Source organism: Athene cunicularia, assembly GCF_003259725.1.
Source record: "Athene cunicularia isolate RWA chromosome 8 unlocalized genomic scaffold, athCun1 chr8_part1, whole genome shotgun sequence".
NCBI classification, from domain to species: Eukaryota; Metazoa; Chordata; class Aves; order Strigiformes; family Strigidae; genus Athene; species Athene cunicularia.
In genome coordinates this window covers 19,964,340-19,984,423 of record NW_020799109.1, presented here as the reverse complement: position 1 = coordinate 19,984,423, position 20,084 = coordinate 19,964,340, and the positions used below count along the sequence as shown (strand labels likewise).

The following is a 20,084-nucleotide window of genomic DNA, read 5'->3' as shown; positions in this document are numbered from 1 at the left end:
AAAAAAAAAATCAATCATCTGCCTCTGATAATTCATTTGAAGCCAGCTCATTCTGTCCATTAGTGATTTTCTCCCTCTTTCAAAAGATAACAAGACTCATTGAAAAGATGTCCAATTTACAGTCTCAAAGATTTCTGACACCTTATTTCATCACAGCTGAGGATGCAGTAGACAAATGAGTAATGATGCATGCGGGCTAGGATCATCTATTTGATACGTTTCTAACCGATTACACAGCACACAGAGACCTCATTTCCTGGAAAGGTCAGACAAATTACAAACCCAAAGAAAACAATTCTTGTTCTGCAGGTCTCCACTGCACTCTTGATTTGCCATTCTGGTTTAAACAAGTCAAAATTTTTTAATAAAAATAAGAACTTGTATTATGATTGTTAGTTACCATGCAACACACTGTTTAAGATTTGAGGACTTATCTGAACCTATTTAGAAATGTAAGCTACTTTGTCAACATGATCAACTGGTATTAGAAAGCTTTGTCACTAGCTTTATTTTAACTTCCAACAACTGTAGGTAACAGGTTTTTGCTTCTTACAGATATTAATGAAAATATACAATTACACACCTTTTTTCTAGTCTTTGAAGTAATTTTCCTCAATGGCGTTTAAATGCAGGATGTCACATTATTTATTCTCCCTCTCAGTGTATCTTTTTGCATGACTTCTGAAATGCTAATTAGTAATGCCATTTTTAAAGAGGAAAATTAAAGCAGTACTAAAAATATATGATGAACTTATGTGTGAAAACCACAGGCAGTAGGAGCAGTCATCTTAATGCAGGTATGCATAACTGCAACTGAGAACTGAATATAGTCCTTATCCTTTTATGAACCCTTTTTGTGGCTTTATGTCAAGTAACTACCATCTTTTTGTATTTGTTATTGGTCTGCTTCTTATACTTAGCCTGAATGGGTTCAGGGGAGAGAGCAGGCTCTTTTAAAATCTCCGCATAACAGCTGATAAAGCTGCAAGTGTTACTATACTACATCGTAAAGTTACATTTACTGAAGAGGAGGGTTAATTCCATTCAGCATGGAATTGAGATATGTAATGGTTTAGTATTAATGCAGATTTAAACATCAAGACTAACAAGACTCCCACTTTGTCACTAGAACTCAACTCACAAAATTATGTTAAACCTAAGCCTTGCTTCTGGCATATGAATTACAGTACACTGTTAAAAAGCCAACAACAAAAAGGGACCCAAATTGTACAACTATTCAGCATATAATAGCATAATGCAGGCAAAAGTCAGAACTGAGACCTTACAACATTTTCTGTTAGTGATCTCATTACATACATATAAAAGAAGAGCTACAGCAAGAATTTTAACAAGAATGCCACAGGTTCAACTCATGGTATTCTTTTTGAGCATGCAAAAAAACCTGAAGAGCACCCCATATTAAGCTCAAAATGGAGCTCGACTCTTTCATGGAGAAACATGCCCTTTGGGAATCATCTGTGAACAGGGCATGGTAGACACTCTGAGTACATTCTCAAGGTATCTTTATCAATATTACAGAAATCAAAATTCTAAAGCAAATAAAAAGAAACCAAATATTAAGATAGAAGGTCGCTGTTATCATTCTGCTGTATTTCACACAGTTTGCCAATTCCATCTTATAACTCTTTGAACTTTTAATTGTTCTCAGCCTTCTCCTTTTGAGTCTCTAAATAAATATGCAGCTATAAATGCATGTACAAGTGTCCACTTAGGCTTGAGTTTTTTCTATCCTTTGTCCTTAATTTTTATGTCACTTATATTTTGTGCCTTTTTGCACAGTAAGCAGCCCAGAAAGAGAACCCTGTTCCTCCATATTCCAACAAGCACCATTCCCATTTTGAGAACTATCCAAATGGCTAAGGCACCAACAGTACTATGAAGCCTTTTTGTAAGGATTTGCAGCTGCAGAGCTCAAATTCTGTAAAAAACAAAGGCAACTTAAGAAAAAAAACCCCAAACCCAACAACAACAAAATCACTGCATCATCATCCCCACTTGACAGATGATGCAGTTACAATATACCAAGCTCACTCAACTGGTCATGGGTATAGTTAGAAAATATATCCATCTCCCTTAAGTCTCTTTCAAAACAATGAATGCTTTTTCAGAGGAAAAAAACAGCCACGATAAATAATCTCCACTACTCCAAACTAAACATGACTGACTTCACTGATGCTCTGAAAATGTTTCACAGCTGCAACAAAAGTTACTCATGTTGTGTATCTTTTATTTTCCTCTCCTTGGAAAAACTGCATTCAAAGAGGTCCATATAGAGAGTGAGAACTAAAATATTTAATTAGCTAATATGATGTCATCTACATAATTTTACTAGCAAAAATGTTTAATATACACAAAAGTGTGTCATGAAAATCAAAAGGTTAGAAAACTTACATAGATTTGCAGACAAAAATTATAAAAGCATCTAAGTGACTTTAAAACCTAAACCACTATAACATAAAGGCCACTAAAGCTAAAGTAATTTGGATAACTAACTAGTAACCCCAATTATTAAACATATCCAGAGTGATGCAATGATCCATGCATCCTCTGTGTGTGATTCCACTGTGCCAAGCAAACTAAACCTGTTAATTTGATGCATACTATAAGCATTATATACAAAGAAATACATTAGTAAGCCTGAGACTGAAAAACAACTTCTCAGGATTCAGGAAAATGTCAGAATCAGAGTTACTAAGTAACGCTGGCATCGTCTTATAAATCATCAATCTTTAACTCTCTCCTTTCCTAAATCCCTGCCTTACAACAGCTAATATGATGGGTCTCATATTAATAAGCAACTTTACTTTGCTTTTGTTTCCTTACTACTCATATTGTAGCCCCATGTCTGTGTTCTAGTCATTACGTATCCACAAAAGAATTACTAACTGCTCAAGAGCATTTCTACAGCGCTCAACTCTATGGTATCAAACTTCTCCACAAACACTCATCCATATTCCCTATCAATCCATGAAATTTTTCAACAATGGGAAGTCAGAAGAGGAACAACAGAAAATAAACTTTAGCTACAGGTTATTCAGAGAGTTTAGATTCTTATGGTATTTTTTATTTTCCAAAACTTTTGCTGTAGCTACAAGTAATACACCATTTTGCAAGTCATACTGAAGGATATGAAGTCAAGCACTCCAAAATCTGTGGGAGGTGGGTGTGCGTGGAATTTCCAAGTAGTTATGAAATGCATCCTTCAAGTAATCTGATTTTGGAAATGGGCAGATACAGCATAGCGTTCAGCAGCCTTAACTACAACATTAACCCTTTTCCTGGGCTCACATCATTCACCAAGTGCCTTCTAACTTCTGCAATACACAGAGAGCAGAGGTCCCTCTTTACTACATTAACTCTGACTTACTTCAAGTTGGCCCATCCTGTACAAAAAAAAAAGGCATGAAATCTATGTTGTTCTTAAGTTTTCTTTAGAAGAAAAATGGGAAATGATAAAAAAAAAGGACTAAGTGGAAAGAACAATGATCACAACATACTAAATCAGGTTTTATAAATCATGAGATTATGTCTGAGTACTATTAAATTTTGAAGAGTGAAAGGTGTTCTCAAAGAACAGCAACTTGACAGAAGCAGGAGAGAAAATTATGCAATGAATTGTAATAAATCAAAAAATTACAAATTTCTCTCAAAGCATGCATTAATTACTTTGCTAATAGTAAGAAGATATATTTATCTGTATCTTTCTCAGAGCATTTTACCTACTTCTGATTAATTCAAAAGCTGACAGAATATTAGAACTCATGTACCCATAGCACTAGAACTGCAACTACATATTTTTTCCTTTTATTTACAGAAACTACAGACTTTTTTTTTTAAGCAAAGAGCATAATCTTTTCTCATTGAAGGAAACTAACAAAGTGTTATTTTCATAATCTGATATTACAAATAAGCATTAGCATGAATGAAACAAAAATCACATGAAATCTCTCTTACAAACTTGGGTGCAAGGATGTGCAAGGTGTGCATGAGCAGCTGACAGGAACATATAAAAGCAGAGGACACATTTGGGAATAACAGTAGTCCTAACTTAACTTTTCCTTATAGTTTGTGCATTTCTCATTTTGTCATGCATTCTCTCATTCATTTATGAAAGATTTCCAAATTGTATTACTACAATTCAGATCACAATGTAGACTGAACCTGAATGGGCCTCTGGACACTATCACAATATAAGATCTTTAATTGTTAGAAGAAGTAACAAACATCTTCACCTAAAGTGACTTTGCAATACAAAAGAATCATACCTAGAAGAGAGGTCTCCTTGGCAAATGCTGCAGCAATAGCTGGGTCCAGCGCTGGCTGTCCATCACCAGATGGAAGATCAGGACGAGTGTAGTCCCTGCTTTTATCGTTGTTGTACTTGACATTCAAATTCACCAATTTGGAAAAATCAATCCGTAGGGTACAGCAAGCATTATAAATATTTTGACCATCTAAGGCCTGGAAAAGGGAGTCAATTTATTTAAAAAAATACACAATACAGGTTGGTTGCACAACTTTTTTTTTTTTTTTAAACAAGGTCAGTGTATAGGTATTTATCCTTCTTAGACTAGCTTAAAAGCAATTAAGATTAAAACGCATTAACCTCTCTTAACATGATTCCAGGAAGGTTGACGTTTACTTCTCTTACCTAGACACTGTTTATGCACCTAAGTGCAACAGACATTTTAATGGAAACTTGAAAGTTAGTCTGTTAAACATAATTAACTTTTATTCCATGGTACAGCTTTAATTCAGACCTAATGCCAAATAAATTTCTAAAGGAAAAAAAAAAAAAATCACACAAATACTCTTGTATGCAGACAGTTGACCTGAGGAAGAAAAAAAAAAAAAATCTAGACTTAAATAACGTGGTAGACAGCTATCAGTTAAAGCAGAATATTTACATCGTTCCAGCATGTTTTTCTTCCCCCCTTAAAGGTAGTTAGTGCCAAAATTGAAAGAAAAGCAACTTTATCTGCTAACCTAATGTTACTAACACTTCTTTAAAAAAAATTCTATTTTTACTATTAATTGGTACTTCTGAAAGGATGCCTATTAGTAGTGAAATTTCACATGAACTCTTCACATACCACCACTTAGAACTCTATGAAAACACTCTCTAAAAAGGGCTAATTATACATGTTTAGTCCATCTTCATTATGTATCAGGCAAATTGATAAACTTGGATCTTACTCTGTTTACATTTGGGGCATACCCTCCTTTCACTTGAAAAGCTAACAGCTAAATATGAGAGATTTAAAAAGATGAAAACTTTAGTAACTGAGTTGGTTTATACTCTTAAGAAATGCTAGGAAGTGAAGATACAGCTCATCTTAAAAATTAACCCATTCAATCAAGTCATAATGTTAAATCTAAAACTACTACACACATGGCGGAAAAAAACCCCACACTGTCAAATACAATAATCAGATCTTTTGTTTCTCTTGATGAATGCTAGACTGCAATGTACCCCTTCCGGACTTGAGCTAGCTCTTGCACAGGTAGCTTGGTTACATCTGCAATGCACTTTTTAACACGTTCAAATTCTGGCAGGACTTACTATTTTGAGGCAAGCACTGCACAAACCTAGCGTGCCTGCTTGGTATGGAAGCAACATAACTGTTTTCATAGAGTGATGCATCTGGAAACTGAACATCCTGCAGACATCCCTCTACTAGGTCTGGGTCAGCAAGGCTGTCCCTTCCTACAAAATGTATTCACAGCTGACATCTCCAGGGCTTATGAAATCACTTAAAAGAATTACCACCATTAGCAGCCAATATATCTACAAAAATAAGTCAGTATTCTTAGAACTTCTAAAGTGAAAACAAAATATATTTTTTAAAAAGTATAAAAACCTCACATCTAGACATATTCAACAATTAAAGAGAAACTCCCGTGCTTGAAACTCTGCTTAAACAATGCTTCTTACAATACTGGCAAAGCAAAACTACTACTGTCCCAATTCACAGAATACAACCTGAGGATTAATTCTTTGTTACTGGGCTGGTGTGTGTCCCCATTATGGAATACAGGATTTGCTATACACAGTGGCAAAGCAGAATCTAAGACTCCTAATGCTGGTATTTGGGAAAATAATCTCACTTGAACATTACATGTTAAAAAGTAAACAATGAGAATCAGTCACCTCTTAGAAGACTTCTTAACCTTCCAAAATCCACTAAGAAATGGATTAAAGGTAGGTATAGTCTACACAGCCAGAGCTTACTTACTGTCAAAGACAATGCCATTGCCCTCAAGGAAATACCCACTCATATAATGAAGAAAACAAGGTATGAATGAGACCAAAAGGCAATATCCTTTAGCTTGTCCAAGTCACAAAGTGCTAAGTCTTTAAACGCAATCAAGATTCATATTAGATCTCTGTGTGGAGTCTGCAGACACACTGATTTACAGCTGGCTGAGAGCTGTTGATTAAATCTTTTAGTCTTAAAAAGTAGCAAACCAAAACTATACCTGTGCTTGTACTTTCCAGAGCAGTCAGTGTTTAAATGGAGCCCCATAAGTGACTAAAACTTATAGTGAAACAGCAAAAATTCCTCTTTTTGGCAAATTCAAAGTGACCAAAATTACATACAAAAGATTACTGCACAAGAGAAATCCCTTGTAGTTGAAACTCAGTCTGAAAGAACATCCAGAACTGGAAAGGAAGGAGATGCACTTTTTAATGAGTACTTTAGGCTCTGGGAAAGCCTCCTCACAACAGAAAAAAAACACAAAAAATGCCTTACCCCACCCACCTCTACCAGCAACATCATACACCTCCAACAACAATGCAAGAAAGATTACCAGCAACTAGGGTTTTTTCAAGGTTAATTGTTCACATGTAAAGTCACAACTGTAAACGCACGTGTCCTGAGCTCCTTCCCATATGGCGATAAAAGAACGTGCAACAAACCCTCAAACCCTGTTCCTCTCAAACAGTCATCCTGAAAAAAATGAGAAGACAGCAGCTAAACCATTAGTGAATGCACATACAGACATCATCTCAAAGAACTCTAGTTACCGCTAATAAACTTCTCTTGCTTTAAGCATTTATCTATACATACATTCACGTGTGACAATACCAAACCACACACATTCCAAACCAAGATGATCAAGTAACATGGGACCCTTCTACAAAATGGGAGTAGTGCTATTTATCTTGCCTGGGCCAGTGAAACTATTACTTAAGCCTCACCAATGGAAGCAGCAAAACTTACCTCATCATGCAATACTAAGAGTGTAATGATACCGAATCGGTTCCAGGCCTCTGCCTTTCCTCCCTCCACCTCCTTACTGAAAAGTACCATCCTCTTGGACTTCGCCAGAGGGGAAAATTATACTGATGAGTGGCTCACCTCCTGCCAAGAGCCTGTCAGCAGACAGATTCCTGGAAAAACACACTGTGGTATTTAGGAGCACACAAAGACAGCTAGTAAGAACATGCAGAAGACCAATAGAAAACTGTGGTAAAGAACAAACAAAAATCCCTGTAGACTGACACATAACTCAAGGAGAGAGGTACATGCCTAAACTGACACAGTGACCTCAACTCGAGTGTACTCCTGTGCATGACCTCAACACCACAGTGCAAATACTTATCATGGGTACAGGTTTCTCTATGGCCACTTAGATTGGTTTTGGGAGGGGAAAAAAAACATTGCCAACAAAACAAACACACACACACACACACACACACACACCCTAAAAAGAACAGTAACTCCTAATCACTAAGTATGCTGCATGGTTCTAAATCAGCTACAGCAGTTAAGAAAGGGACTGAACCAGAAATAATGAAAATCACAATTCTCAATACTAGTGAAAGTTCCAAAATAGTGGAGGTGGGTGGAAAGAAAGTAGTATTTCTAGACTACTACAGTAGAACATTCAAAATATTTAGAAAGGGTGTTAACAACTGGGGTTATATTCACCAAGAATCAAAAATCTGCTCGTGTCTCAAGGCAGCATTTTTCACTGAAGGCATGAATAAGCAAGCAAGGACTAACACCACAGAAAACAGCAGAAATCATAAGGATCCAGAACAGAGAGCTATGACTATCACAGACAGTAAAAATGACCATACAGGGAATATCAATGAAATGGAGGTCTGCACCACAAAACACAATACTCTCCCCATTTCTTAAAAATAATGTCAAACCACCCTCTCTTTTTGTTCACAGCAGCCAGGAGGATGAGGAGATGAAAACGGCTGACTGGGAAAAGATGCCACAGATTAAGAGGTGAAACAAGAGACTGTTCCAATGAGAAAAAACCCAACAACCACCAAACAAAAAAAAAACAGAAAAAGGGGACAAAAAAAAGTTCAATAAACAGTACTTTATCCTGCTGCTGATGTAATCAACAATACCCAAGCTTTTCTGCAAAAGAACAGTAAGAATTTCTGTGTAGTAAACATGGATTTATGACACTATGAGCTCTCATTTCCCAATGTGATTGTGGATGTTGAGAGAAGTGGTAACAGCAGCAAAGGCAACCTCAGATGGCAAAAGTACTCTACAAAGTTACAAAATGTTGTAATATCCTGAGTGACCAATGCATCTCTCTGATGCAGCTTCATGCAGAAGAGTCAGATCTACTGGCAGACTCCAAAGCCAAGGAAGAACATTCCCACAATCTTTTCTTCTCTCAGGCTTTCCTCACCTGAATGAAGGGCTTTCTGATGCAATGTTCTTCTTACTTTCAGGGTTCAAGATACCTGAACATCCTTGTAAAAGAAAAGTCCCTTGAAAAGTGCTATATTCATACGTACTATGCTTTAATGAACTTCTCCTAAGGCCTATATAGACCATGAATCTGTGGAATGAACCCCCCCTACAGAGGACAGTCAAGGTAACCCTATAAAAATCAGGAAGAGATATGCCACTTAAAATATTCTTTAGCTAATTCACATACAATACCTAGAAGGCAGACAAGAAAACAGTTTGGGATGCAGAAAATTATTTGACATTTTGCTACTCTCATTTTCCAGTTCAGAAAAAGAGCCCAGAGATATACATAGCAGATATTTTTGGAGACACATGGCTTTAAGCCAGAACAAATAGTGTATATGCCCCTCTCTTTGTCAAGCACTGTAGGCACTTAAGATGATGATCCAAGACAGGAAATAGATCTCTTGCAGGATGAGGACAGCTTGAAAGCATTTACCAAGGTCCAATAAAGAAAAATCAAGTTAGAGTGGTGAGAAAAAGTGGCAGAGAGGAACAACACAACAAAACTGCTGTCTACTCTCCAATCTCAAAGAAAAGAAAAAAAAAAAAGAGAGAAATTTCATCCCTACTCTATTTCCAAAGCACATAAATCAAGAGAAACTACAAACAAGATCTTTAGAAGGGCTTAACAGTTTAAGGAATTACAAAAATCAAGTAATCCTTACAAAATATACTCCAGCTCAAATGGTAAACACCTCTTGGGAGAGATTTGTCCCAAGTGCATCCTACAGATATGGATTTGAATTAAATAAATTTCTATTTGAGTCAAATGTCTTGGATACAAGAAGTTTCTGTGGCTAAAAAGTATATGTAAAACACATTCCATTTTCCAAAACGAAGATCTTATTTTATTACATGCAGCTCCTTGACTGAAGGAAAAGTTGCATACCTTACTCTTTTCTACAAAATTGGAAAATCCAGGACACAAACCCTGTTGCTGCACTTCCTGAGCTTTCTGATACAATGGACACAAGTCAGCATTCTTCTGTCTACATGAACACTACTTACCATTTCTGAGCACAAATTGTGATCTTCAGGATTAAAGAGGCCTGAAAGTCCTCAATGCAGTAATTATGGGTAATTGCCCTGAAGCTATTTTATCTGGAGATCTCCTTGTTTTCCATTATAGCAACAAGTACCTGAAGTTCCCATTACAGATTTTAGGGCAATATAGCCCCTTTACAGCCCCTTTTGCAGACTGCTACTAGTGCAGAGCCACCCTGAAGCTGTCACTCAAAACAACTCAAAAGACAACATCTGGAATGTAGAGTCAAACCTCTAAAGAATCTCTGTAGAGGTACTCTGAATCACCTACGGGCCAAGTAAGGACCAACTGGCCAACTATAACAGAAACACTCAATCAGACTTGTAATATTTTTAATCCATGTTGGGTCAAGATGACTGTGATGCACTACAGTTAATCCTCTACAGATGAGGCAATAATAACTGTCAATATCCAAGATTTGGCAGGAGTACTTCTGGTGTATTTACACAAATACAACACTTGGGATTAGTCAGCTGTTCAGACAGAAAAACTGGCACTCTAATCTTTCTATAGTATACCAGATTACCAGTATTCAAATATTTAAATTTGCAACTTATGCTGAGGGCACTGATCATTTACTATGATAATGAGCTATTTTTGATGCTTAGAATATCTCCTCATGCATACAGGTATCTCCAGGATATCACCTTCTGTTTCATTAGGAGAAGCACAGTGCAATGTGCTCTACTGTTGCAGATTCTCAGTACTTTCTCTAACCCACAGCCAGACTGCTGCATTGCACAGAACCTCAAGTTTGTCATCTTTACCTTTACTTGCCGGTATAACGAACTATAATGATCTAATCTGAGGGTGGAGATGAACATGAATCAGTGTAGCCATAATCTACTTTTACAGGAAATGAGTTTCTCACAAAGCAAGCGGAGCAGTAATGCAATTTTTCACTACTTGCTCATTCAAATAGCAAAAGTGGTCCCATAGGGCTAGAGGCTTCACATTGTGCATTCTTGTCAGTGTCACTATTTTCTCAGAACCTTCAAATGAATAGCATCTCTCCTCAGTACTTACATCACTTGAGCTTTTCAAATTGCTCTTTAACTTCCTTAATAAGTCTTCAATTTCTATTAAGGCCACATTCTGATTTCCTGTGAAGAGTGCCAGTGGAAAATTATATTTCCCCATTATCTTCTATAGTTAACAACTGACGGAAAACATTGAAAACTTCTTCATTCTTTTACCTTTACCATGCTTTTAATTTTGAACCTCATGCAACTTAAGTGTAGCCTCCACATCTTCTTGCTTTCACTGTACTTCCTGATGTATTTAAACTGGAGAGTTTTTTCCCTATCATCTGACTGTTTCTTTCCCTTATGTATTTTTGTTTTGGTGGCACTGCATGTTTTACCACAGTAGCTCAACCATAAGAACTGTACTTATTTTACTCTATTTAGCTGGCGAGGGTAATGGCAAAAAATCAAACCTTCCTTCAAATTTAGCATTCTTCAATACTTGCAGTTGGTATTATTCTTAGCGTTTTGTCTATTTATGTATATACTGATTAAAACATGGAATTATAAACCTAAGACTGTTTCAGTTTGTCACTAAGAGGGCTCCAAAATCACTCTGACAATTACTGTACATGCAGATGTCACTGTTATTCAATGAAGTTAAGTCATTCACACATGAGCTACCACTAGTGAACAGCTACCCTTATCAAAACATGCAACTGGAGAATCAAATACATGCTTTTTTTTTTTTTTTAATTACAACCAGAGTTCCACGAGCTAGTATCAGTTTGTCAAAAGTCAACAACAGCAAGAGATTATTAGGTTCCTTTCATACTTTTACATACCTCATTTTTTGTTATTTTGTCACTTCTTTATAATATATTCCTAGAATTACACTGATAATTTTCAAATCACTACAGTCCATTTCACAGACGTCATCTTTCCATTAAATCTTCTGATAACATATGTAAGACTCAAAAAACGAAGTCAAAAGATTTATCACTTGATGTCATACTTTGCTTCAACAATGCACTTTAAAGGTAGCATTAAACACTGTGCAAACACACTGGCATCCAATAGTTTATGAAGTATTTCAAACATGAATATATATGAGTATAGTCAATTTCTGCAGCAACTGTAGGTTAAAGATCTAGCTTCTGTATTACTATTTTAAACCTACTTAAAATCTGAAAGGCATATCCCATCCAACCAAATTTTTACACGTTACAATGACCTATCTGCATCTCCCTCTACTCTGAGACACAATCTAATATTTGATACTATTCATCTCTGAAAAAGATATCTCTAACTGAAATTGTACTCCAAATCTACAAGTATTTCCAGACTGCTTTTCAGGCGGCTATTAAAATAGATCACCATAAATCAAGTTGCAAATCATCTTTTCTCTGGCTAACTTTATTTTTCTCAATAGCATGAAAACTTAACACTCTACTTTTTGAAAACATGTTTCTTATTTTTTGTGATCTCCTGTCTTGACCATCTCACAGTTTTTTAAATCAATACCTAGTATTTAATTTAGTGACGGGAATAAAAATGACCATCCTCCACTCTTTATGAAGGTCTAATTCTTTACAACACAAAACCAAACCTATTTTTTCCTTCCTCTACTAAGAGATATTTGTTGCCAACTTAGTCTGAGGTGCAAGCTTTTCACTTTTTCCTGAAGTGCTCAGCTGTTCTGTCATCTATGGCCAACAAGCACTTTCTGTGCTGCCAAGCAACACTTAACCAGCACATCGATTTTAATCAGCCTTCCAGAAACCCAGACTGCATGTGAAGGTTTGAAAATATAAATTAATTCCATCTATCTCTTGAAAAAACTAATTTTAAAAAAAGAAAATCTAGCCTTCCCCTTTGGTTCCACCTTCCTATTGCCACAGATGTGAACATATCCCAGTCAATTAATTCAAAACATCTGGTCTGATGACATGTTGTTGATCTTTGTCATAATTAATCCATAGGCTCTCTCCTGCTATAATGAATAAAACCAGATAATTGTTCTTGCCTCTCCTACCCAGGACAGGAGAGTTTCCAACAAAATAAAAGTAGGATTCTGCTCACACCTGTCACTGGCTGCAAAGCTTCTTCACAGTCTGGTCCCTTAAGACTGCACTCTCTCTTATGGACATTTATGGTTGTAACAAAGTCTAGATTTTCTTCTTAAGATACTACAAGTACTTTTACAAACCTGTATCAAATTGACAAATCACATTTTTGTTTTGATGCTTAGAAAGCATCTACTAACAATAATCCAATGGTCTTACTGAATTTGCCGCTTACAGTGAATTAATTATGCATCAACATTACATCCTACATTTTTACTTCTGGTTGACATTTTCACTACTGCAGTCTTGCGTATTATTTAATCTCTGTGCAGTCATTAATATATTTGCTCATAACTGTAGATGTATACAATTCTTTAGACGAAGTCTCCTTAAACATAGTATCTTTAAACACTAATTTTACACAATTTAACAACATTATATAATAACTCCCAGTTATTTTTTAATCTCAAAAAATTCAAACAAGTGGCAGAGGAGTATGACACATTATTAACATTTTACAAATGGTTAGAGTACAGGAAGGTCTCCAGCCTTAAAGAAGAGCTGTACTTACTAGTTTTGCTTGCTGTGCGTTTACTGGATCACCATACTGCAGTAAAGCTTGAAACTGATTATTCTTTGTGAATGTGATTATCTTCAATACAGCACCAAACTTAGAGAATATCTGCCAAAAACATTGTAAAGTTTTACACATGAGCTCCTCTCAATCATACCTCAAGGTTAAATGAAATTTGGCCTACCTGATGAAGAACATCCAGGGTTACCGGATAGTACATATTGTCAATAATTATTCTAAGTACCGGACTCTGAGCTGGAGTCACAGCACTCTCACTAACAGTGGTCCCACTAATGGGAGCATTTGTTGCCTGCACAGCCGTCACTGCCTGAAGAACAGCTTGGGCCCGCTTAGGAAAAAAAAAAAAAAAAGTTTAATATTTCAAGATAGCTAGAAATTAATTAGCAGTATTAATATAATTTACTTTAGAAACATAAAATAGTCCACTTATTTAAAAGTCAGAACTATAGACATAACAAAACATTAAATGCAATGCAGTCTGACTCTGAGAGGAGACAAAAATGAACACATCAATTAATCCTTATGTCACAGTAAGGAGGAGCTTCAAAGGCACCATTATCAATCTTCCTAGTAGCAAGCTTAGTGTTCTACTAGTAAGGATAAAGAATTCGAGGATTTTGTAGGTTCCAAAACTCTTTACATACTTTTTTCTTTTCCTTTAGTAAAAAAAAAACAAAAAACACCCAAGCCTACAGAAACCAGAAGTATTTATCCTGTTTTTCAAGAGAGTATATTATAGTTAACATTTCACTGCTATTTGAATTATGCAGAAGGCTCTGATAGGAAGGATAATGCTAAACTAACACTTCTATGCTTCTTAGCGTTAACACAATGAAATAATATACAAGACTGACAAGTGTCAGAATGTAGTATCCACAGAGGGGTGTAAACAAACTGGTGTCTGTTATCCATCCTCCTTCACAAGAACAAAATCCTCTCCATGTGTGGGGACTTTTTTGGTCTTTAAACACAAGCAGGGTTTTAGAAATTCAAAGGTAACCACATGATGACATCACAAGAACACACATCTATGTAACTACTTTCACTGCCAAAACAGAATCAGAAAGATTAGATGTCTTTTTCTGAGAAAAAGTGCAGAAAAAAGGGGTTCCATTTAATACTTTCATTACAGTAGCCTTACAAAGCAAAACAATACAGAACAGAGACAAGTGAGCATGCCAGGTAAAAATAATAATCATCATATTAACGCACACTGCATATTTTAAAGGTATTAGAGCTACTACACAATTTCATGTCTCACAACTTACATGATACTCCTCATACTGAAACGAATCAATGAGTAAAGAATGTGGGGGGAAAAAAAAAGACCTGGTGAACACTAGCTGGGAAAACGAAATTTACCTATACATTTAACATTAATTACTGTAACTCTGTAAAAACATCTTTTGATAACAACACGTTTTTTTTTTTCTAACGTATGAAATACACAACTTTCAAGCTGGCCACATATTTGGTTGAGTTGCATAATTACTTCCTACTCCTTCTGTAAGCACAGAAGCACACAGCAATTAAAACTCACTCCCTAAAGTGACTGAAAAAGTTTAGATTGTATTACTTGAAGAACCAAAACTTGTGAAGTCAATTTTATCATATGACCCTCGTTAGCACTATCCATCTATGCTTATACATCATATTCCATTCCACTAAAGTTAACACAAAAACATGAAGGAACACAGGACTTAACACTGGCAAATAAGGGTAAAATCTGTAAAATTATTATGACAGTATTTTGTCGAGCAAGTTCAAAATAACATTTAGTTTCATATATAAATAGCCACTTTTGAAGACATGAGTAGTATGTAAAGCTTTTTTCTTATTTTTGAAAATTAATTTCAATTTTGCAAAGATCAGCTACATCATTCAGAAAGTATAACATTTATAAATGCTGCAATGTCTGTGCGGAGACTAAACCTTACATTTATGACAGGCTGATGATTAAAGAGAATGACAGTTACAGAGGTCATTCTATTCTCAATTCTTCTGAGTCTAGATACTGAAACAAGTAAGAGATGTTTGTTTAAAATCTGAGTTTAAATGCTCCTCTCAGTGTTTTGATGTTTCACAGGAAAAGGATTTTCATAGAATTATAAAACCAAGATGAAAACTTAAATGGCCCCTTTTGAATGTTTATTCAGAGCCAACTCATTCTGAGAACATAACTAAAAATAATCTTGGAAGCTACTATTATTGAGAAATTCAGAATAGCATAGCTTAATGGAACTTTTCCTACTTTCACTATTTCTAAAGGCCTGGCTGTTTAAAGAACCCCTTGGTTAAATACATTTTTTGCTATCTTCTTTATAACTAAGATACTTGCACCTTTCACCAACTTTTTACCCTATCTTTCCAATACAGATTAAAAATTTAAATTGTCATTATCAAAGAAAAAAAAAAAAAGGCAGACTACAGGCAATACATACACCACCTTTATTTTTCTTTACGGAAAAAAAACCATCTAACCATCCCATGTTTTACAGAATTCCTCATACTAGTTAGAGAATACTTACTGCCAAGAACCCATTTAAATTATTTTGTTCTACATTAAAGAAAGAGAGGCCTGAAAGACTGGGACTGTGTTAAACTTGGGTATGAATGCACATGGTGGCATAAAAGCTGCTGAAAAGTCAGCACACTCTGTATGTCGAAAAGGTGGATGTGTGAAGTACAAAACCAGAATCACCACAGAAGCCAGAGGACAATATAAGAGAAAGCTTAGGGGAGTATGCCCATTCACTGTATGTGCAGAAGAATTCATCCTCTACTCTCTTTTTTCAAAAGTAAATTATTTATTTTTCTTTATAACTGACATTTTTGGAGATGGGGGGGGGAATTGCAAATTTTAGGAAGTACCTTTAGCAGATCTCAAAAGATTCTAAGGAACTAGAATGTTTAGAAAGAGCAACAGGAAAATCAACACAAAGCTTGATCTGAAGCAAGATTTCTTTCAAGAGACCATCCTGAAACGGTTTTTAAAAGGTAACAGATATAATTCTAGTATTTCCATACGTTACTTAAGACAGGACACAAGCAACTGAAACTATAACTTGGTACTTACACTGCCTTTTGTAACATCAAAAAGAAAATGTAAGGAAGTAAAATAATCATCTGACTTGTGGCAAACTGATGTCTCACTTCTCCCCCTATAATTTGTATGAAATGATCACCACATTACTTTTGCTAATTTTCCTGTTCTACTAAAACTGGACGTATCTATATTAATTGTGAAATAGGTTCTGCAGAGGCAAGAGCAAAACAATTTTTTTTATTATTAAGTGTATTTGTCTCTACAGTGATCATTAAGGCATTCTTCTCCAGGAACAGCAGACCACGTAAACTGAGATTACCAGTGCTACCAGAATGATCATTCAAAGCACTGAAACGTAGGCATTGGCATTAGTCATTATCACTAGGGAAATTCAAATTGGCATTAGAATCTCAGGTGTCAGAATAAGAAAGTTACTTTGTTAACCCTACAGTCTCTAAACTAAGATGAAAACTTATTTTGTGGAAAAAAAAAAAAATCAGTTAAATAACACTTCAGAATCTCTTTACATTAATGAAACATTAAGAAAATTCATCGTAATGGAAAGATCACACAGAAAGCAAATCCATTCAATGTCACAAAATGGAATGATCATAGGTAAGACTGCAGTAGAGTTAAAATACTGACAAAACCAAATGATTTAAACATATGCCACATAAGCCAAGAATACATGCCATGCCTCACTTTGTACTGTCTGCATTTGTAATAAAACATAACAGGAAATATACCTGGTTAAGTGTGTTATCAGTCTTTAGTTCTTTATGATTGGAATACTGGATATAGATAGGTTGGTTACGAAGATGAGGTGTCACAGCAGAGTAGTAATTAACCATAGTGATAGCTGCTTCTTCTGTAGCAAGTTCCAAAAATGCCTGTAATGAAACAGTTAATTTTCACTATTTACAAAGTAGATAATCTTCATATTAGCAGCATATTAAAAAAAACAAACCACAAAACACTTAAAGGATTTGATGACACATTTTAACAAATATCAGTCTTCAGCAGATGTCATTCTCTACATACCAATTTTATTTGCTAAGCTACTTAGACCTCCAAAAATTCATGTGTGAAGATGCAGGACTAAATATTTATCTTAAAGATAACTTTCTGCTTTATGTAGCTGCCAAACATTCCCTGTTCCCCCCACTCCCCCAATTTACTAAAAGACAGTATACCTTCATAAAAAAAAGTAAAGGAATAAAGGTGCTTTTATTTTTTTTAATACTTACTTTTTACATGGCTTATTTCAATAGCATTTTAACAGCATATTTTAAAATTGGACAGTAAGCATACTAAAAAAAAATCAAAAGCAGCAAATTACCTGATTTTTCCCTTTCAGCATCAGGATGTTGGTTACCTTACCAAAAGGTAAACCTAAAGCAATAACTTCTGTTTCTGTCACTTCCCCAGGCAATTTCCTGATATGAAGAACACGAGAAGGAGCCCCATCCATTTTATCATCACCTTTGAATTTCTTGTTGTCATTACCATTGGCTGAAAGACATATTCAGACTCTATTTAAAAAGTTTACTGATATTAGTGCTCTATTAAAAAAATGCCTTTAATTACAATTATGAGATAATTTTTAAGTAAGCCATCTATTAGTTTGATCTAAATAAAATTCAACATTTCAGAACAAATTCTGCAGAGACAAATGTTACATAGTTTCATGAAAGGTGGACTGTTCAAGACCAACTCAATAGCCCTTTGTGATAACTCATTTTCTAAACAAGACAAAAAACACAGCAAATCCTTTTCATCTCACTTTCAGTGAAGTATCTCATATAATACCATGTAATGATTATGACTCAGACAAGCTTGCATAAGAGCTCTAAAGTATGTAAAAAAAACAATTAGAGGTTACCCAGAATTTTTTTGAAAGGAGAAAAATGGTAGTGAACTAGCAGAGCTCCTAAAAGAAAGTTTTAATGATTGTTTGCAATAAGAAACCAGACACAAAAAGTAGAAAAGTATCAAAGCAAGAGAGAAAGCATTATGAATGCTGAGAAGTATCACACTGGAGAAAGGGGATGACCCAGAGGACTGACATCACAGGAGTCTGATGAAATCCATAACCTCAGAATTTAAGGACCAAGTCCAAAAATGTCCATTATGAACTACAAGCTCACCCACAGAAAAGGAAAAACCAAGTAATAAATATGATGCAGCCAACATGGCTAGGAGGAAGGAGGGGGAAAAAAAAAAAAAAAAAGCACCAGACTATTTTCCTAGCAGAAAAAGGGAAGCATGAACATCATTGTACAACGCACCAGGAAGATACTATTTGAAATATTGTCTAGAATTCTTGAACAGACTTCCAGCAAAATTTCAGTTCAAGTTATTGAACATATGCAATGAACAGCAAGCCAATTGGATGGAAGAAGTCTTGCTTTGGAAAGAAGGTGAGAAAAGAAATATCTACTGTGGTTAAATGGTAATACAACTACTGCCTACAAATATATCAGTGGAGTAAACATGAGAGAGTCAAGAGCTAAAAGAACAACACTGTCATAAGATATATGCGTATTAATGAACTAATCAATGCTATAAATCAGAATGCATTTAGATATGATAGAAACAAGTGTTAAGATTCCCTTTTCTTCTACTTCTGGCTATAAAATGTACAGATCTGTGTGGCTTTTCAACCTCTGATTTCATGTTAGAAGATCAGTTCAATAGCTATCTGTATTTCAAAAAAGCACACAAATTGTGACTAGAGGAAAAATATTTCTAATTATTAGGGTTCAAATTCATGTGTTGAGAGCTTATACCAAAGAGGATTTAAAAAAAAAAAAATTATGCACAAGACTACTTTTATTTACTCACTATAAAAGTAGAAACAAGAAATTGAGGCAGGGGACGATCAATAAAAAGTATTTATATATATGTTAAATCCTCCAAAAGCACCATCTTTGTAAGAAAGTTGACAGCTGTGATTTCCAGAGGAAAGAGAATGAAGAAGTCCTCAATTATCACTCAGCTGTAACTACAGAATCTAATTCTGAATTTGTGCCAAGAAAGTCATTAACACCTAATGTGATTCCATACTAACAGTAATACATTCATTTATGACTGACTTGAGCACAGAGAAGTTTTGCTAAGGGTATACCTAAATCAGAATCATGAATTCAAGTTCCTAACTCAGTTTGCCTAAACCAAACCAACTTATTCAAGATTAAAAACACAGAATGAAACAGACCCCTATTTTTACAAGTTAAGAAACATCCACACTGCAGATCTGGATTTGAAACATCAAACCAGGTATGACATTTACCTTTTCAATGCTATCAGGAAAACTGGCAAACTCGGGGGTCTCTGACCAAACCTGTGAACACACTTTTTACATTTCCAAAAATAATGTCATTCTCCATACTTCCATTAAAGGAACTGATGGAAAAAGGATAAATCTATACAGCAGAACTGTTTCCATCACTCCTATCTTCTTCTAACAGCTAAAACTCTTCAATCTAAATTGAAGGAATTGACCTTCCACTTCAGCTATCTAGATTTGGATTTAGCTAAATTTAAAATTCAAGATACTCTCTTAGTTAAAAATAGTATGCCTTAGAGTCAGGTCAGCCCTTAACTCCCCC

General features: G+C 35.3%; 1 protein-coding gene across 8 annotated transcripts in view; it reads right to left on the bottom strand.

Moving 5' to 3' along the window:
* The window catches only part of PTBP2 (polypyrimidine tract binding protein 2), a 50,385-nt gene that overhangs the window by 7,821 nt on the left and 22,480 nt on the right, over positions 1-20,084 (bottom strand). For 5 of the 8 annotated variants that reach the window (XM_026854101.1, XM_026854102.1, XM_026854103.1 and 2 more), the window contains 5 exons: positions 17,813-17,985; positions 17,220-17,363; positions 13,591-13,755; positions 13,404-13,514; positions 4,287-4,482 (listed from right to left, as the gene is read on the bottom strand). In XM_026854101.1, the coding sequence (XP_026709902.1) occupies positions 4,287-4,482; positions 13,404-13,514; positions 13,591-13,755; positions 17,220-17,363; positions 17,813-17,985 (789 nt within the window). Of the gene's footprint in view, positions 1-4,286; positions 4,483-13,403; positions 13,515-13,590; positions 13,756-14,695; positions 14,711-17,219; positions 17,364-17,812; positions 17,986-20,084 lie in introns of all 8 variants that reach the window. The other 3 variants (XM_026854097.1, XM_026854098.1, XM_026854099.1) reach the window with 1 other exon arrangement.